At 34.5% G+C, this 17942-nt stretch overlaps 1 protein-coding gene across 1 annotated transcript in view; it reads left to right on the top strand.

The window, feature by feature from the left end:
• Positions 1-17942, top strand: part of LOC137387188 (filamin-A-like) — a 93219-nt gene that overhangs the window by 48093 nt on the left and 27184 nt on the right. The window contains exons 33-38 of the mRNA XM_068073514.1: positions 1084-1224; positions 1605-1661; positions 2347-2475; positions 3263-3445; positions 5722-5880; positions 7944-8147. Of these exons, the coding sequence (XP_067929615.1) occupies positions 1084-1224; positions 1605-1661; positions 2347-2475; positions 3263-3445; positions 5722-5880; positions 7944-8147 (873 nt within the window). The remainder of the gene's footprint in view (positions 1-1083; positions 1225-1604; positions 1662-2346; positions 2476-3262; positions 3446-5721; positions 5881-7943; positions 8148-17942) is intronic.

Below are 17942 nucleotides of genomic sequence, written 5' to 3'. Positions count from 1 at the left end.
AATTTAAAAGTTCTCAATTTTTTTCTCATAATATATATATATATATATATATATTTATTATTTTATATTACTTTATTGGCAATAATTTTATTTCAAATAAAACAGTTTTTCAAATTATGCCATACATCAATAATAAAACAAACAATAGGACTGTGTACCAAAGCAGGCGTGGTTTAATGATTAGGAGGTTGACTCATGATTAGTAAGTCAGTGGTTTGAGTCACATGAAAACCATTGTTGGTGTTAAGAAGGGTATACAACCACAATCACTCCTGCATCACATCCGTCCAAAGTCTGGACACCACCCAGAAAAAAAACAGACCCCACAAGGTGGTTTTCTCACACGGTATCAGACAACTAACAATCCATGAGTTTTTCATATGCTGCTCAGTTGGGCAGAAGTAAAACAGATATTTATAAAAGTAAACAAATTCTATGTAACCCTACCTCATCTATATAAATATCACATTGAGAGGTTTTCAAGCATTTTATGACCATGTAATTTTATTCCTAAAGCCTAGGTCACATTGGTAACTATTCACACATGAAAAGCATATGATATAGATGGAAATTTTTGACCAAACCATACATTAGCATTTGTTACATTTTTTACACGTGAATGGTGACCAATATGAACCAGGTTTCCATGCTACACTTTCAGCAGAATAAAGAATTAAATTTGGAGCATTCAGGAACATTCTGAATTAATCATAGATATTAGAATGTTCGAAACTTTTGCACCATTTCATAAACAAATTTCAGCAAACTAAACCCTTATAATCTCGATATGTTCTTTCAACAATGTAGGTTGTCACACAATCTACTTCTGATTTTATAGTTTTCTAAAGTATGATTAGACAACTTCAGCCCATTACTGACTCGTAATCATAGAGATACATAACAGTGGTAGGGAAGCTGAGACGACTTTCAGGTTTTACCAACTTATGTTTGACCTTGTAATTTCGCCAAACATTTTGAGCTGATTTGAATAAAATGCTAAATCTTCTTTAGTTGATTTTTAACTAAATACGTATGTCGCTTACTTCATTGTCCTTAGGAAATCGTGTCTCCATCTTATTACAGCAAGAGTGATAACTCCTTCTAACCGCACTCATCTGCCAGACATTGTGGATAATGGAGACGGAAGTGTTACTATAAAGTACCAACCTACTGAAACAGGCTTGCACAACCTGCATGTGGCTTATAATAACAAGCCTATTGAAGGTATGGAATTTCATGACATGATTATTTTGGTTTTGCTCCTGGTTTCCTTAATTTATTAAAGTTTTTAATTATTTTTCATTTTTATATGTAACAGGGAAGGATGATTACAAACTGCTAATAATAAAAGACAACTATCGCAGGTGTTAGTATTTTAGCTAATTTTTTACACATTCCAAATAGACTGTTTGGCCTTGATTTGACCCTAAGTTCACATAATGTTATGTACCATTATTTACAAAACAAATCAAACAACACTATACTAAAATAAACTATGCAATTGATTGTTAGTAAACTTTTTGTGAAAAGATAAAATAATGTAATTTTTATGTTAACAAGAAAAATTGAGTTTTCATTACTTTTAGAAAAATCCTATCTTCTAGGTACAGCCACGACATATCATGTGGTAGGCACTTACCACTCACGACTTTGGTTCAAAGGTATTGTAAAACCAGAAATAGAAGCTGTGCTTTCCTATTTGATTTCTAAGCTCATCCTGTGCTCGCAGACACGCGATCGCAGACAACCACGGGCTTTATTTCTGGCTTTTACGGTAGCTTTACAATTTAGTTATCATTATTTTCCTACTTCCTTGCTGTTTTCTTTCTCCCACTCCTTAGACATACTGAGTAAACTAAGCTTCTTGCTCTTTTTTACCTACAACCTTTCACCTTTGTTCTGACCACTCAGAGTAAAGCGGAAAGCTGCTACCATGGTTCAGTGTAACTTATACTAAGTTTCTATGCAGCAATCGGGTAGCGACACACCCCCATATGATGCTGCAATTTCATCATAGAAACAGCCACGTTGCTCTCATTCTGTCATGATTCAGTGTCACTTTTTGGAAGCAAAATACCCTCAGGATGCTTAATCTTGGTGTCATGAAAACAGCTTTTGTGACCAATGGTGTCATACTTGTGCGGGTGCATCGAGTTTTAATTTTTGAAACAATAGCAGTCTTTTTTATCATCCATGTGTTGTTTTGTCCTTGATCTCTTTAAGATAAAACCTTGACATAAGACGTCGCACAACCATGGCTTTAATATATAGCCCTATGGGAACATAATGTTTGTCAGCCCAGCTTTGCTTAATTTCAAATTTCAACCCTAAATTAATGCATTGCAGGTAGCCCATACCAGTTTTATGTGGATGCAGTTGATAGTGGAGTTGTTGCTGCCTATGGACCAGGACTAAGTTATGGTGTTGCTGGGGAGCCTTGCTCCTTCACAATTGATACCAAGAATGCTGGTGCTGGTATGTTGAGGAACATTTTCTATGTCTATGCATTGCAATATTGGGCTAGATACTTAAAACATTGAATTATATTTTATTGTCATCAAATCACTAAGCAGAAGTTAGCTAGTCGTTGAACACAACTAGCTAACGTGTTCTGGTATTTAAGTTGCACTAATTCCTTTATTTTATGGTCTCCAGTAAGCTCTATAAAACATTTGGACTCTTTATGTTGTTTACAAAGTGACTTTAAATTATTATATTATGCCCAAACTAACTGCGGCATCACGCATGTAAATTCTAACTGAATTTAATGTCTTTTTCTTAGCTAAAAGTTATGACAAACAGAACAAGTTTAGTCTGTGAGATCCCGAGCACACGTGGAAAGGATCTCACAGGATCTCTTCTCTGTTTGTGCCTGTCTCTATGATTGACAACAATGCATACATACATAAATGCTAGCCTATTACAGTCAGTTAGCTTTCAACTGTAAACCAATCAGAATAAAACTTGAAACAGTTTGAAAGTGTTGAATTTAGACATTGTTTAAAGAATGTTACCTACTGAGATATTTAGCCTAGTTTAGTTCTCTGGCTAAAAATAGGCTTCAAATGGTTGTAATACAGTAAACAAGAAAAACAAATATTAGGTGAAAGTAAAGTACATGGACAAGACGGAAGTCATAAATGTTGCTTGTACTCGACAGATATCTACAGATCTTTATCAAACCACTGTGAATAGAGCGTCAAAAATGTCATAAAAGCTTAAGTGTGTCTCTGATAGACTAAGTTTTATGTTGTCATCATAGGTGGCCTCAGTTTGGCTGTAGAGGGTCCCTCTAAAACTGAGATTAGTTGTCAAGACAATCACGATGGCACGGTCACTGTGACCTTTGTTCCCCGGGTTGCCGGAGAATATCGTGCTTCGGTTAAGGTCAACAGCCAGCATATTCCGGGCTCACCATACTTGGTGAAGGTGCAACCCAGACCAGGTTAGACCGATCGTGGCGTGGATATGACGTGTTGGCATCGCATGGTCTCACTAATGAATATAAACAGATGCTGTTAGCTATCTTGTGGTTTCTTGTGTTGCATGCCAACTAGTGCTTGCTGCCTCTCTCTTAAAATGCTGCCCGGCTGGTCGGAAGTAAAACAAATAGCTATAAAAGTGTACAAATACATGTAATCCTGCAGTTCTACTTGAAATCAATAAAGAATACAATGCAAGGTTTTCAAGCGTTTTGTAGCAATAAAATTTGGTTATCGATGCCTAGTTCGCATTGGTAAGTATTCACATGTAAAAACATGATACAGATAGGAAGTTTTGACCAAATCAGACAATTTCATTTGGTGTTGTGTGCCCCTGAATGGTGAACAATAAAAATCAGATTTTTGTAACGCATCACCAAAACCTGGTTTAGTGTCAGCAGAAAAAAACTCAGCAAAAGAAATTCAACTTGGTACAACAACAAAAAAGTTTCTAGCAGAAAAATATTTAACTTGGAGCTTTCTAGAACATTCTGAACTATTTGTAGATATTAGAACTTTAAAAAATGTAACATAAGGCTGCATGTATTTGTTAGTTGAGAATGAGAAAGCTAGTAAAGATGCCTGCAGCTCATAAAACAAAAAAACCGATGAAGACAGCAAATACAGTAATCTTAGTGTCATTTTTTAGTCAAGTTTAGCCTTTATTTTGCTGTTTTATTCTTCAGCAAACTATATTCTTTTGAAATGTTCCAATGATTAACAAAAAGTTCTAACTGGTTTCCACCTGGCATTAGTGTTTAGCGACAGTCACAAGTCAGGCATGGTTCTATAGGCTCTCAAGGTTGTGAGAAGGTCAACGCTTTCACGCAACCTAAACCTGTTACATCAATAAGCAAGTTGGCAGCAACTTCTGTCATCTTCTTGCGATGTGTTAAAGAATTCTCATCAATAAAATAGCTCCGAGTCATAGGAGATCACTGAAGGAAACACAACCGTGTTAGTAAAGAATTTAACGGTTGAAGTCGTATCCGTTTATATGCAGGAGTTTCCTAGCTTAAAGATGAACTTGCACAGAATTTTAGTAGATTTCACCAGAAAGTATCGGTATTTTTATCATTTGTGTTCGATGTTTGAGATGATTTGACTACCAGGATGTTTCAAGATTAATATCAACAAATCTTGATTGCTTTAGCAGTTAAAATGTTCAAATCAAGCGAAAGCGCGATTATGACATCTCTAGTTGCAAAGAGACCGACAGAATAGAGACACATAACTCTGCAACTTAAACACAATAACCAATATCAACTATGGCAATGATAGCAACTAGTGATGTCATTTCACAAGCATTTTTCTTCTGAGCGTTTTATCTGTGATCAAGTTTCGTCGATTTTAATCTTGAAACATCTTGGCAATCAGATCACCTCAAACATCAAAAACAATCGCAAATGATAGAAAAATATCGATAATTTCTGATAACTTGTACTAAAACTTTGTGTACATTCATCTTTAAAGCGCGGCCTTACAGCTTGAACAACGGGCATAAATATCGGGAAGAGAACAAATACCAACACTTTCATTTAGATGGTTATATTCAAAACAAGATGGCATGCTTTAACCCCATTGGCCAGTCTTGCACAGGAGTGCGTTACTAGCTAGTGCATGTGCATGCAGAGTGCTGTGCCTTGTTGTAGGTGGACTAACTTTAGCTGTAGATGGGCCTAGCAAGGTGGACATCAACTGTGATGATAATAAAAGAGGCCTCTGCAGAGTGACATATGTTGCTGAGGTGGAAGGCTCCTATAATGTTGTTATTATGTTTGAGGGACAACACATAGTAGGCAGTCCGTTCAAGGTAGAACTGCATGGTAAGACATAGACATCAGCCTCTGCACTGCATGCGTTTGTGAAACGTTTCTCACCTCTGCTTTGTTGCCATATTTATAAAGCTGGTGGTATGCGATCAGTTTAGTCAAATCAGTGAAATAAAAAATACTGTGTTCAGCAAATACAATGACTGACTCCTATGTTTGGAATAATTTCAGGCGACTTGAAGACATTTGTGACAAAAAATGTATAATGAAAATATCAAATGCAAAGAATGCTTAAACATGTCATTTTGTACAATTCCTGTTAGCAAAGAGTTTGGTAAAAGATCTTTTGACAAATTGGAAATGTTTTTGTCTTTGAATGTAATAAAAATTGTCATATTTTCTTAAGTTTATCATTCTATTATTCACAACATTGACCTCTAGAAGAACAACCATATTGTATACTACAGGAGAAATCCAGGAGAGGTCACAGTTTTCGATGGGCACGGCTACTGAGTTCTCCCTCTCAGTCAAAGAATATGACATCAGCATGCTAACTGCTGACATAACAACTCCCTCTGGTCGGGCTGAACCTTGTATACTCAAGAAGTTACCAAATGGCCACCTTGGTAGGCACTTTCGTCTTCTCTAGCTAATAGAACTTTTGCGGCACCTTTTATTTAGTAATTGTCTTCTCTCACTAGTAGAACTTTTGCGGCACTTTCTATTTAGTAATTGTCTTCTCTCACTAGTAAAACTTTTGCGGCACTTTTTATTTAGTAATTGTCTTCTCTCGCTAGTATTTGGCAGTAGAAAGGCGTGCCTATACTTGTTTGCCTAGTGCATGACTGCATTCTAGTCTGTCTAAAGCAGGCATTGGCAACGTGCGGCCTTCAGGCCAGTGCGACCTTTTTGCTGCTTCAAAGCGGCATTTTTGTTGCTGGCTAAAGAGAATAAAGTTGAGTGTATTTTTTACTGCAATCTGAATACTGCAAAAATCAATTGTTGGTCTGACTTTATATAGAAGTTGCTTCCCTTATTGATGGAATAACGCAGTCATAATGAGCTATCACTGTGCTTGTCCTGCAAAAAAATAAAAGCCCCTTTTTGCATGGGGAATCCCTTCCAACAGTTCCTTTCTGTAACAAAATATTCAGCAACTCTGCGGCAGTGAGTTTTCAGGTGCAGTAATGGAAAGTGCAGCAAAGATTATATTAAAAGCAAAGCAAATAATAGTAATACAATCATTGCAATAACTGACAAAGTTGAGTTTATTCCAAATTTCATAAATTTTTAAAATTTTATAGTGTTAAAGCAATATCTAAAAATTCATGCTATGAACACTGACATTTTGAGAAACGGTGATATAGGGAAATAAACATTCTTTTTTCTGCACTGGTCGTTAAAAATTATAGGACATAGGTGATGGTGGCCTTTTATCAAATTACCATCCGAAAGTGGCCTTATGCCCTAAAAGGTTGCCCACCTATGGTCTCAATCTTCAAAATGTAAATTCTCCTTTATGATATGAATATCTCTACGTTAAAAATTATTTCATGAAAAAAATGCAAAATGCTAGATTAGAAACCATAATTAAATATTGTTGATTTTTTTTAAAGATATAAACAGAAAGCTGTATGCTGATAACCTCCTCAGTACCAATTATTAGTAAAATCAGTCAAGGTTACAAAGTGTAACACAAGAATAGTTAATAAACAGTGTGATAAAATAAGAAATATTGGCAATTACTCAATCAAAATTTTTTTTGTTACCAAAGTTCAAGTCATTGTAAATTTGTTAAATATGGAAATAGACAAAAGATCTTTTGATGCTGCAAAGGATTACCTTGTATCATAACACATGTGTCATATGGCATACTGCAGTATGATATGATATAATGTGATAAAACGGTATAATATACCATACTATAGCATACCTCAATACAATATAATACAATAGAGCAAAATATAATAAAGTGTATGATATGGTATGAATGAGAGGATGTGATGCGGAGGAATGTAAGATTACATATTTTAATACAATATGGTATATTATATTGTATAGTAATATATTAAAATATTGTATAATATGACATGATGATGTAATGTTGATATAATATAACAACATACATGTATCATAATGTAATAAAACATGGCATTATGCTATATTATAGTAAAACATAAGTGTAATATAGTGCTATACTATATCATGTTTATTATGTTATATTGTTATTATATATTATTTTGGTCTGCTAATTTTGTTATAAACCTCGATACAAAAATCTGTGTAAAATAATGTAAGTTTTAATTATGTGCTATGATGTTTGGTTATAAATAAATTATATTATTATAATTTACTTTTTATTGTAGTATTATAATTTTAATTATAAATAATTATAAACCTATGGGATATTCCTTAGACACAGTCATGGCAATTAATGATACAAAATGTATAATTACTGTAATTTATTTTAATAAAATGTAATTAGAGTGAAATATCATTTTCTGCACACCCAGTTTGAATGTAAAATTCTCCAAATGAGTATTTAGTAACCGACACTCCTGTGATTAGTCACTTTCTCATTGTATGATTATATTGTAAAGGTAAAGCAAATATTTGTAACTTACATAATAGTATTATAAATATTATCTATAACTTAAACAGGGAGCTGACAATATTGTTTTCATTGCAGGGATATCCTTCACCCCGCATGAGACAGGCACACATCTGGTAAATGTTTACAAAGACAGGCAGCATATACCTGGCTCTCCCTTTAAAATAGACGTAACCCGAAATGAAGTGGGTGATGCCACCAAGGTCAGAGTTTATGGCGAAGGATTATATAGAGGTCAAACCAATATTACCAACCATTTTGTGGTGGATACTCGTGAAGCAGGTACAGTCTCATCAATAAAGACTTTGGTCAATGATTTTAAATTATGGTCACCAGAATTTTTAAATTCAATCCCAATGTCACATCAAGTTAGTACATGTAGCTAGTAGCAGATTAAAATTGCAAAATGCTGCAGTGGGACATTTGTTGTTAACACCTAGGCTGGCATGCGAAACCCTTCCCGCTTAAATGAGTGCTTGAGGCACTTACAGTAGCTCAGCGTGTCTGTTGCTCCTTGGCACAGCAAGTACAAAAAAATCTATTTGGAGTTGTCTGCCTATGAAGCTAATTGGGACAGCTCCGAAAGATTGTTCAAAAGTTTTATGCATCATTAGGTTTGCGCTTTTAGTTATTTTATGTTGCATGCAAGTGTTTTAGTATTGCTTCCGTTTAAAAAAAACATTGATAGCGCTTTTAACTAGCAATGTGACTTTAATGAAACAAATTAAGTGAACTTACAGTATGTCTTTTTAAAATATATTACAAGGTCATCCAAGACTGAAAACTTTGGTTTCATTTCTAATGCATAAAAATCATGAAAATCTTTGAAGTCATTCCAAAGAAGTTTTTTTAAGAAATTTGATGTTTTGTTTTCACTCACTAATTGTTAAAACATTTAGTCAAGCATTCAAATATTACTATTGTTATAGAATTTGTTTGAGCATGATTATCTTGTTAGTAGACCATTTGTCAGCCATTGATTTGTGAGTGGTTTATCATGAGTGCTTGCATGTCCATTGAGTAATAAAAGGGTAAGTAAACAGGGTAAGTCTTTATGTCAGTATTATGTGGTAAGTATTAACAAATTCACGCCCTTCATAACTCCAGCCTCTAGCTTCAATTATTACTGTACTGTGGGAGGTATTTTTATTTGCGAGCTTAAATGTCGGCATAGCATGTGATCATATAATTGTATTAGTCAGAGTTGGACATAGTAAAAGGCTAGTTGCAGACTATTGTAAACTATGGCATGCGAATGTATAAACAAGAATGAAATAATGATGCTAGCTGAAAGGCTGGCTAACAACATATCAGCTTGCTCTTCAAGGGGGTGGCAGACGAGTGGAAACTTTGTCACTTATCTGCTGTAGTTGTTAATGTAGCCATTGGAGTGTTTTTAGCTGAGATATAGATAAAATACCTGTTCTTTTATTATATACACACAATAATGGCCCATTTTGGGGCACATACGGTAGCTAGATTTGTAAACTAGTTTGTTTCTAAACACTACAGTTCTATAAAATATAGTAGAATACTATGAGTTGAAAGTGAAATATAGTGAAATACTACGAGTTGAAAGTGAAATATAGTAGAATACTATGAGTTGAAAGGGAAATATAGTAGAATACTATGAGTTGAAAGGGAAATATAGTAGAATACTACGAGTTGAAAGTGAAATATAGTAGAATACTATGAGTTGAAAGTGAAATACAGTAGAATACTATGAGTTGAAAGGGAAATATAGTAGAATACTATGAGTTGAAGGGGAAATATCGTAGAATACTATGAGTTGAAGGGGAAATATAGTAGAATACTATGAGTTGAAAGTGAAATATAGTAGAATACTACGAGTTGAAAGTGAAATATAGTAGAATACTATGAGTTGAAAGTGAAATACAGTAGAATACTATGAGTTGAAAGTGAAATATAGTGGAATACTATGAGTTGAAAGGGAAATATAGTAGAATACTATGAGTTGAAAGTGAAATATAGTAGAATACTACGAGTTGAAAGTGAAATATAGTAGAATACTATGAGTTGAAAAGGAAATATAGTAGAATACTATGAGTTGAAAGTGAAATATAGTAGAATACTACGAGTTGAAAGTGAAATATACTATAATATTATGAGTTGAAAGGGAAATATAGTAGAATACTATGAGTTGAGAGTGAAATAAGATATTTGAAGTGTTAATGTTCTTCCGTTATGTTGACATATGGCGTGAGTAGAACAGTTATGCAGCTAAAGAAATAATTGGTGAAAAAATGGTGAGATGACTTTCCAACTCTAAAAGACTCTATGGCCACATCAAAGCACTAGATCTTTGATGTGACCGTAAAGTGACAAAGATGTGACCATCATTGTGTTTAGATCATAACATTAGACTTGAGTCTGATCCAAGTATTAGATCTAACTACATGATCAGGTCAGATCATCAGATTCAACTCCAAAGTTAAAAGTAAACTTACCCAAAACTTTAGTAGACTTTATCAAAAAGTATCGGTATTTCTCTATCATTTGCAATTACTTTTGATGTTTGAAGTAGTCTGATATCAGTATGTTTTAAGATTAAAATCGACGAAAGTTGATCACGGTTAAAATGCTCAGATCAAGCAAAAAGTGCAATTATTGTTGCAAAGAGACCAACAGAATAAAGACGCGTAGCGCTGCAGCTTGAGCACAATAGCTGATATCACCTATAGCAATGATAGCAGCTAATGATTTCATTTTGCACATATTTTTCTTCTGTTTTAATTGCGCAGAAGTTTTGTTGATTTAAATCTTTAAACATCCTTGCAGCCAGATCACCTCAAACATCAAAAATGCTCGCAAAAGGTTGAAAAATATTGATAGTTTCTTAAGTCCGAACATCAGACTTGACTCCAGAGTTATATCGGACTATTAGATCAAAATTGTAAATCGGATCTTTTATGACTGATTTACAAGCTTGTCTTAAAAGTTTACCAGCATTAAATTCAACTCAAAAAAGTTCAAAGGGCTTTGCAGCAAATATTTGTGTGTAATCTTTGGTTAGTAGTTTGAACAAATTATACTAGCCTTTTAGACATTTCATGAAATGTAAACAAAGTTTTGGACTAGACCAACAATTACTATAAGCTAATGCGTATATTTGAAGTTACTAGAAAGTCACGATTGCTCTAGACTCAGTGTCTACGCTCTTTTATTTTGAGTAAATATTATCTTTTTACAAACTTTACAAAGAAAACCATGTAGAAACAAATTACAATGACATTCTCAAAAAATTTGGCAAGAAACTCATTTCATCTACCAGACTTTCGTCAACAGGTGTGCATACAAATAAAGTTTTATAATTTAGTTGACTAAAATAACCTAACAGGAGAAAGACTTCATAGGTTGAGGCAATGCTGTCAATACTAAACCCTTTGCCTGACCTTTATATCTGCGGCACTTATGAAACGATTACAGAGGTTATCGGTAATAGATGAAGAGACTACTGGCTATTACTAATATGGCCATTAGTAGAAAGTTTCACATTGTCTCAATTAGTAGTCTGATTTGCTTTTGTATTTCCTTTTGTCATAACTACATTACTGCCTGAACGATATAATTAGTCATTTTGCTAACTTAGCAGCTGCGAGAGACCTTGTTTCTGAACATTCCATAACAAGTGTGATTACCGGTGCCAGCGTATCATCAGCCTGTAAACATCTCACAACTCCTTCACTGCCTCTAATTACACTCAGTGCCTTGTTAGCTTCTTGAACCTGACATCATCGCTGTTTCTTTTATGGCAGCACACTGCTGTCGGCATAAATAAATAAGACTTTTGTATTGTTGCAATCTCAAGGAGTGGATTGACAAAAAACCATATTAAAACTCACTTACATTTTTAATGAACCGCAAAAATATGATAAAACAAAATCATTTAGCTTTCTGCGTTAAGTTTGGAGAAAGCGTAGGCCAATATACAGACATTGTTTTAATGAGATGGCAGATTTGGCTGACCGGTGCTGCATTCTTTTCTAGGGTTATTAAACCCTAATAAATATATAGTTTAACCTCATACAAATGAGCAGCCTTTACGGCTACTAGCTATAAAGTTGGATTACCTTTCTACACTAATTAAGGATAAGCTGATAGGATTCGACTGTGGCTCCTCTTCTCACCCTTTAGCATTTCTCTCCGCTCGGTTCATACACGCCTGATCATCTCGTCTGCTGTACAATGACTTCATACTCAAGTAGGTAGCCTCTTATCTTAACCTGCATCCTTGAATATTTATATTATTCCTCGAGCTCTAATTAAATGCTTTACTCTGGCAAGTAAAACCTGACGATCATTATTCTAGCCTTAGAATTCTGTTAGGCTGAGTAGATGGATTCTTTGTAATTAATACCCTATTTGTTTAATATCAAATTCGTATATCCGTATTATATCATTAGTTTTGACTAATAACATATAACTGTCTAAGATAAAGTTGGTCTTTGCTCACATTTAGAGTGTAGAGTGGCTTCTCTCTCTTGGCGAGTATTCTGTTCTTTTGTTTATTTTAAAATAAACAGTAAATCTCTAATAATATGCATTAATTGGTTATCCAGAGTTTGTTCTTACTTTGGTGCACAGCAAAAAACATGGTTATGGAAAAAAATTATAAAATTTTATTTTCTTTCATTGCTAGAAACGTAAATAATGGGTTAGTATTACTGTCAGATACAGCAAACTTCTCCCAATTTTTTTGTGTTAAAACTTTTTGAATACAATTGTAAGAAAATAATATAATATTATATAGTTGTATGTAATGAATGTTATTGTAAAAAAATGAACTCAGTTAAGTTTGTATCTTATATATATTACTTTATTGATAATAATCCTATAAAATAATTTTATTTTAATCTTGAAGTATAAAAGGGTTTGAAACTTTATCAACTTATATCCACCATCATTATAATTATTATAATTATTATTATCATGGATACTATTATAATAGAGACATGTAGAACACTTTTGGATTCGGATGAATAGTGTAAAAACCGATTATCACATTTAACAATTGCAATACTATCTAAAAAAATTAAAAATTATCACATGCCTTTCTCCTTATCGTGTTATAGTCAAGACAGTATGATAATTGCTGACAGCAACTTTTTATTGAAGTTTTTAAGCTAGTTACTCTATCAGAAACATTGCATTGTGTTCGCTGCATTCACGGACAATACAGGCCAGAAATCTGGTGGTCTTTATTGAATGTTTCAGTCAACTGGGTTTTTATAACATTTTTTCACTACTTATTTTCAAATAGCTATGGTTTTTTCAGTTTTGCTGATAATTGTGAGCCGCTGAAAATTGTATCAACAAAAATGTTAGAGATCTAATTTAATACGACTACATTGTAAAAATTGACCATGCCTGAAACTACAGACGTACATGTATATTCTAAAAACATAGCATAGAGTTTGGTTAACCACAGGAGCTCTGAAGTATCTTGTAAGCGAAATTCCTATCAGTCTGCCAGGCACTCATATTCCCTGATTGAAATGCATCTGTTCGCACCTCGTGCGGACAGCTGGAGTGCAAACTCAAAAGGCTATTAGAGGCATATCAAGGAATTTAGAGTGTGGTTCACTGAGACCGCCTAAAAGTCCATCAACGTTATACAACGAGAATGATTACTTAGTCTGCAGTTGGCCAGTTGTCGAGACTTCGACAGCTATAAGCGCTTTCCTGTGCAGGTCTTTTTATGCAGCTGTCCGTGATCAAAGCAAAATTGATGTAAGCGATTTCTGCCGGTTATTCACAAATTTTATTGTCCTTATCTACTCAAAAAATCATTGCGTTCGGGTTGAAGGGAGTCACGAGAGTTGTTTCGACACGACACGTGGTGCGTTCAGTTGGCTGTGATAGTGGTTCGGCTAGGGGGATTAGACCGTTTTTTGTGGCCAGCCCCGTTTTGCAGTATTTCCAGTATTTATCCCCATCCAAGCTTGGCAGTACGTCTTTTGAGCTCAATCGGTCTACACACAGCTTATGAACTGAATTCGCCGATAGTTATGAATAAGCTCGGTGAGTGTTTTTAAAGACGGCAAAATATTTCACGTTTTTGTTGGTGATCAAACATGACAGTAACAACTCGTCCCCAAATCAGTAATTTAATTCTACCGTTTACACTCGCAACCTATGAACATCGCTTTAATCAATGTTCTAAAAATTACGATCTAGGAAAATTTTTAGTTTCGGATATTTGTCAGTCGGCTGATGAAACTTCACCAGATCGAACTTTTTTAATGTGATCGTGCAATCATACATGTCTCATACGGTGTGTTGGTGAACATCGAAGTAATAATTATTAAGACCTTGAAAATGGTTTGTCAAGGTCAGCAGCAACAATCGATGACACGATGGCTATTTTTACACAATCGACTCGATCTTTCTGTACAGACAATCTGTAGTAAGCAATATTCTTTCAGGAGATGGATCTCTTAAATTATTCCAATCTAATTGTGTCGATCTAATTTTTATTGACTTTTGTTGGTGCGATGGAGTTCCTTGGCTATATTTTTTCCGATTTTTTAGTATATAGAACTTTTGCCCATTAAGTTTATGTCACTAGCAGCGGCTCATCAAATATTTTATTTAGCAATGAATTTATGGCCAAGTGCCAACTGAAGCGAAGTTTTCGATTTGTCAGCAGATGTTGGCTTAGAGTTGAGCAAATGCATCCAAAAACAATAAGTTTGAAAACGCATTGAATCGTCTTTACTCATTGAAAACATACTGAATCGGCCTTGTGCAATCGTTATTGATTTGCAATGATTTTTATTTATTATTGACGGATGCAGTATTGACCTTTTTAATGGAAGTGACAGCGGAACTGCACTGCAATGATAGACAGTAACTGGAATGGTGCTGCTTTGATGAGTTCAATTGAGGCTCATGTGGCAACTTGTTACATGCTTCAAAGTATGTTAAACAAATACTCTGTGAATGGATAGCTTTAACAATCACCATGTTCGACACTAAAAGGTGTACGTAGACCTAAGGCTTATCTGATTCAATCACAAAGATCTATATGTCAAGCACGCCTTTTATGCAAAAGAATCATTTTAAACTTCATAAATATCGTATATTCTGTACATAAAAGGCTTTATGGTAGGTCAATTACATTATTGAAATAATATTGTAATCAGTAACACTTTTTTTGTAACAACAAATCTTTTGCGGCGATGATATTTTGTTAAATTATTTTATAGTTATTCAGGTAATCTATGGTTAATATGTTAATCTATCTTTGATTAATGGCTCTGTTATTGACCTTTAATTAGTCTGGAATTTCAGAGTTCTTGGTCGAGATTTCCGGTGAATGCACCTGTGTATTAAATAAATAAAGAAATCAAATAATAATAAATAAATATAGAGTCTTTTTATGTGATTTGTAATTAATACAGTCATTATTTGGCCGACTATGAGCTGATTTGCTGCTTTGAGCTGGCTGAGTGTTTCGAGCAAGTTTGCCACACTAACCTGTCAGCAATACACTTCCAGCGAAAAGGTTTTTCTATTATTTTATCTGTGGTATTAGGGAATATTTTCAGAGTGTTGGAAATTAGGCCTTATTTAAATTTTGAAAATATAGTTTTTTGTCAAACCTTTATTTGATTCTATTAAAATGAAGAAAGTGAAAATAGGCAGCTATTTGTAGCAACACCGACAATATTATGTGTTTGATTTTAAAAGTTAAAACTTCCTATTTCAATGCTGTTTATGAAAATTATCATTGTATAAAAGTCCCTGATCCTATTTTCATAATTTTTCTTTTAGACAGATTCAATTTAAAGCACAAAGTATGAGTTATGAAAAAATGCTGTTGCAGATTCCTTTTAGTTTTGATTTACTGTTTGTCAATATTATCGTGGTAAGATTTCCACATTTCTAACATTCCTGAATATTTTAGTTGTTATCTTAATGAAAAAAATCGTAAGGCAGTTATATTAATCTTAGAGCACTCTGACAAGAAGTTTTCAATAGTCAATAAGGGTCATGCCAATTCTTTAGACAAGCGTCAACTTGTCGCAGGTGCTAGGAGAATCAGTAAGTCACTCATTGCTCATGACACACATTTTATTGACGAAAGGTTGATGCATCAGAAAATTGGGAAAATGTATCTATGAAATGATACTGCAATACAATCATTGCGATACAGTTGTACAGATCGATTCTATCGAGAAAATATTGCTCACAGAAAAGATTGGCACGGAAACATTTATAGAGCAGCAAAACAATAAATGTGGAGATTTGAAATTTCAATTAATAAAATGCTTTTACAGTTTTTAAAACTAAAAATGAACGGAGCACAATAAAAGCAGCACAAATTTTAATAATCTTGCAACTTATCTTTTCCACCTGAACACAGGCATGACTGCTGCAGTTAGTAAATAGGCGGTCATCATGGAGTTGTTTTGGAGCCAATTAAAATGAATGATTTTGGCAAGTCTCATCAACTGAATGATAAACATCGCTTGTTTCATGATTTGAGCTGTTCAAAAAATCAATTTAATTTTGGTGACTGGACAGTTGCCAATCGAGTCAGACTCCAACAGTCTTACATGGCATTATGGGAAATCAAATTAGCTAATTATTGATGCTGGCAACTGTTTGCTCCATAGGCTGCAAATGACATGCGCCAATTGCTATAAATTGTCACCCCGAAGGAATCTGCCTGCTGGTCAAATTTGTATAGTTGAATACTTGAACGTATCAGTTGCAGGGTTCTTTTTTACTCTTGCACAGGAGTGTTAGTAAGCAGGGGTGTATGGTATGCATTAGCCAGCTCACGTACATATGGTTACACTCTGCAAGCTCGGCAGCACGGCAGCCGACAGCGCAAGCGAGTATTTGAATATGTTATTAAACGAGCTCGTGATTAAATCCATCTGTTTTCCTAGCTTCTTTCGAGCAGACGAGATCTTAAAGCTCTCATCCAATCACGTGAAAGAAAGAGTTGAATAACTTATTTGTATAGCGGCTGAGGGCATTCTGACATTTAGAGTTGAGAGCTGAAATCACTACGGAAGGGAGATTTCATACTAACACTGTCTTTAAACAATGCCTGCCGCAGCAAAGCAATCCGTTTCGTTCGAAAGAGCACCGGGAAGTGGTCCGGTCTCTAAAGGGGGAACTAGCTGGACATTTGAAGAAGACAGTGAGTTTTTATTGCGCCTCAGAAGATAATCCTTTTCGACAATTTCTAGCATCCTATGAGAGATAAGCCTCTAACCAAAGGCTTGCTTCTAATTGGACGACTTTTCAACTTGCTTCTTCTTGAAAATGCGTTTCTTTCTCAAATTGGGCATTAATCTAAACTTTTAAAAAATGTGATGGTTTTGGTTCAAATAATAAAAAGTTAGTTACTTCTAACAGACTTTGAAATGAACCAATACAACAGAAATGTTCGATTTTGTACCTACAGAACTCTACCGCATTCCTCTGAATGAATCTTGTATTTTCATTGCCAGTCTTGGCATGTTTTGACTGCCAGTGCATCAAGTATTGCACATTTAATTACTCCTGTTAGTACACTTCTCTTGTACGCTGCCTAATTAGGCAAGTGCAACTTTTTGCATCAGAAATTACCTTTAGATGTACAACTCTTAACGACCAGCCAGGCGCCAAGTCTAACGGGAATAGTGTTTGTAATAACCATTTGGCTTATAAGACTTGGCATTAGCATTTGAGACAATTAGTATTTACTCGCAATTCAGCAGAATAATTGGCCTAAGTAACCCTTTAAGCAATTTTGCCCATAAGCTAGATGAGAAACTTGCGGTTTGAGTTTTTAATCAAACATAAATGGAGACTGAACATTTTGCTTTTATATTTGCTTATCGTCATTTCTGTAATGCAAAGTCGATAAAAAACATTTTATCCGATAAAACACTTGAAACCGGGCGATTAAGTCTCCATTAGGCCAGATAATACCTAAATAGTGTTTTTGAAAGCTCTTTAAGTTAGACCTTAGAGGTAAACGGATGGTGCTGATTGCACTCCCGTACTTTTAACTTGTATAATCAGCTTGGTTTGACCATTTTCACAGCCTCAATG

The sequence above is a fragment of the Watersipora subatra genome, chromosome 2 (assembly GCF_963576615.1).
Source record: "Watersipora subatra chromosome 2, tzWatSuba1.1, whole genome shotgun sequence".
Lineage (NCBI taxonomy): Eukaryota > Metazoa > Bryozoa > Gymnolaemata > Cheilostomatida > Watersiporidae > Watersipora > Watersipora subatra.
The sequence above is the reverse complement of the archived record's forward strand: the minus strand, read 5'-3'. Positions and strand labels throughout refer to the sequence as shown.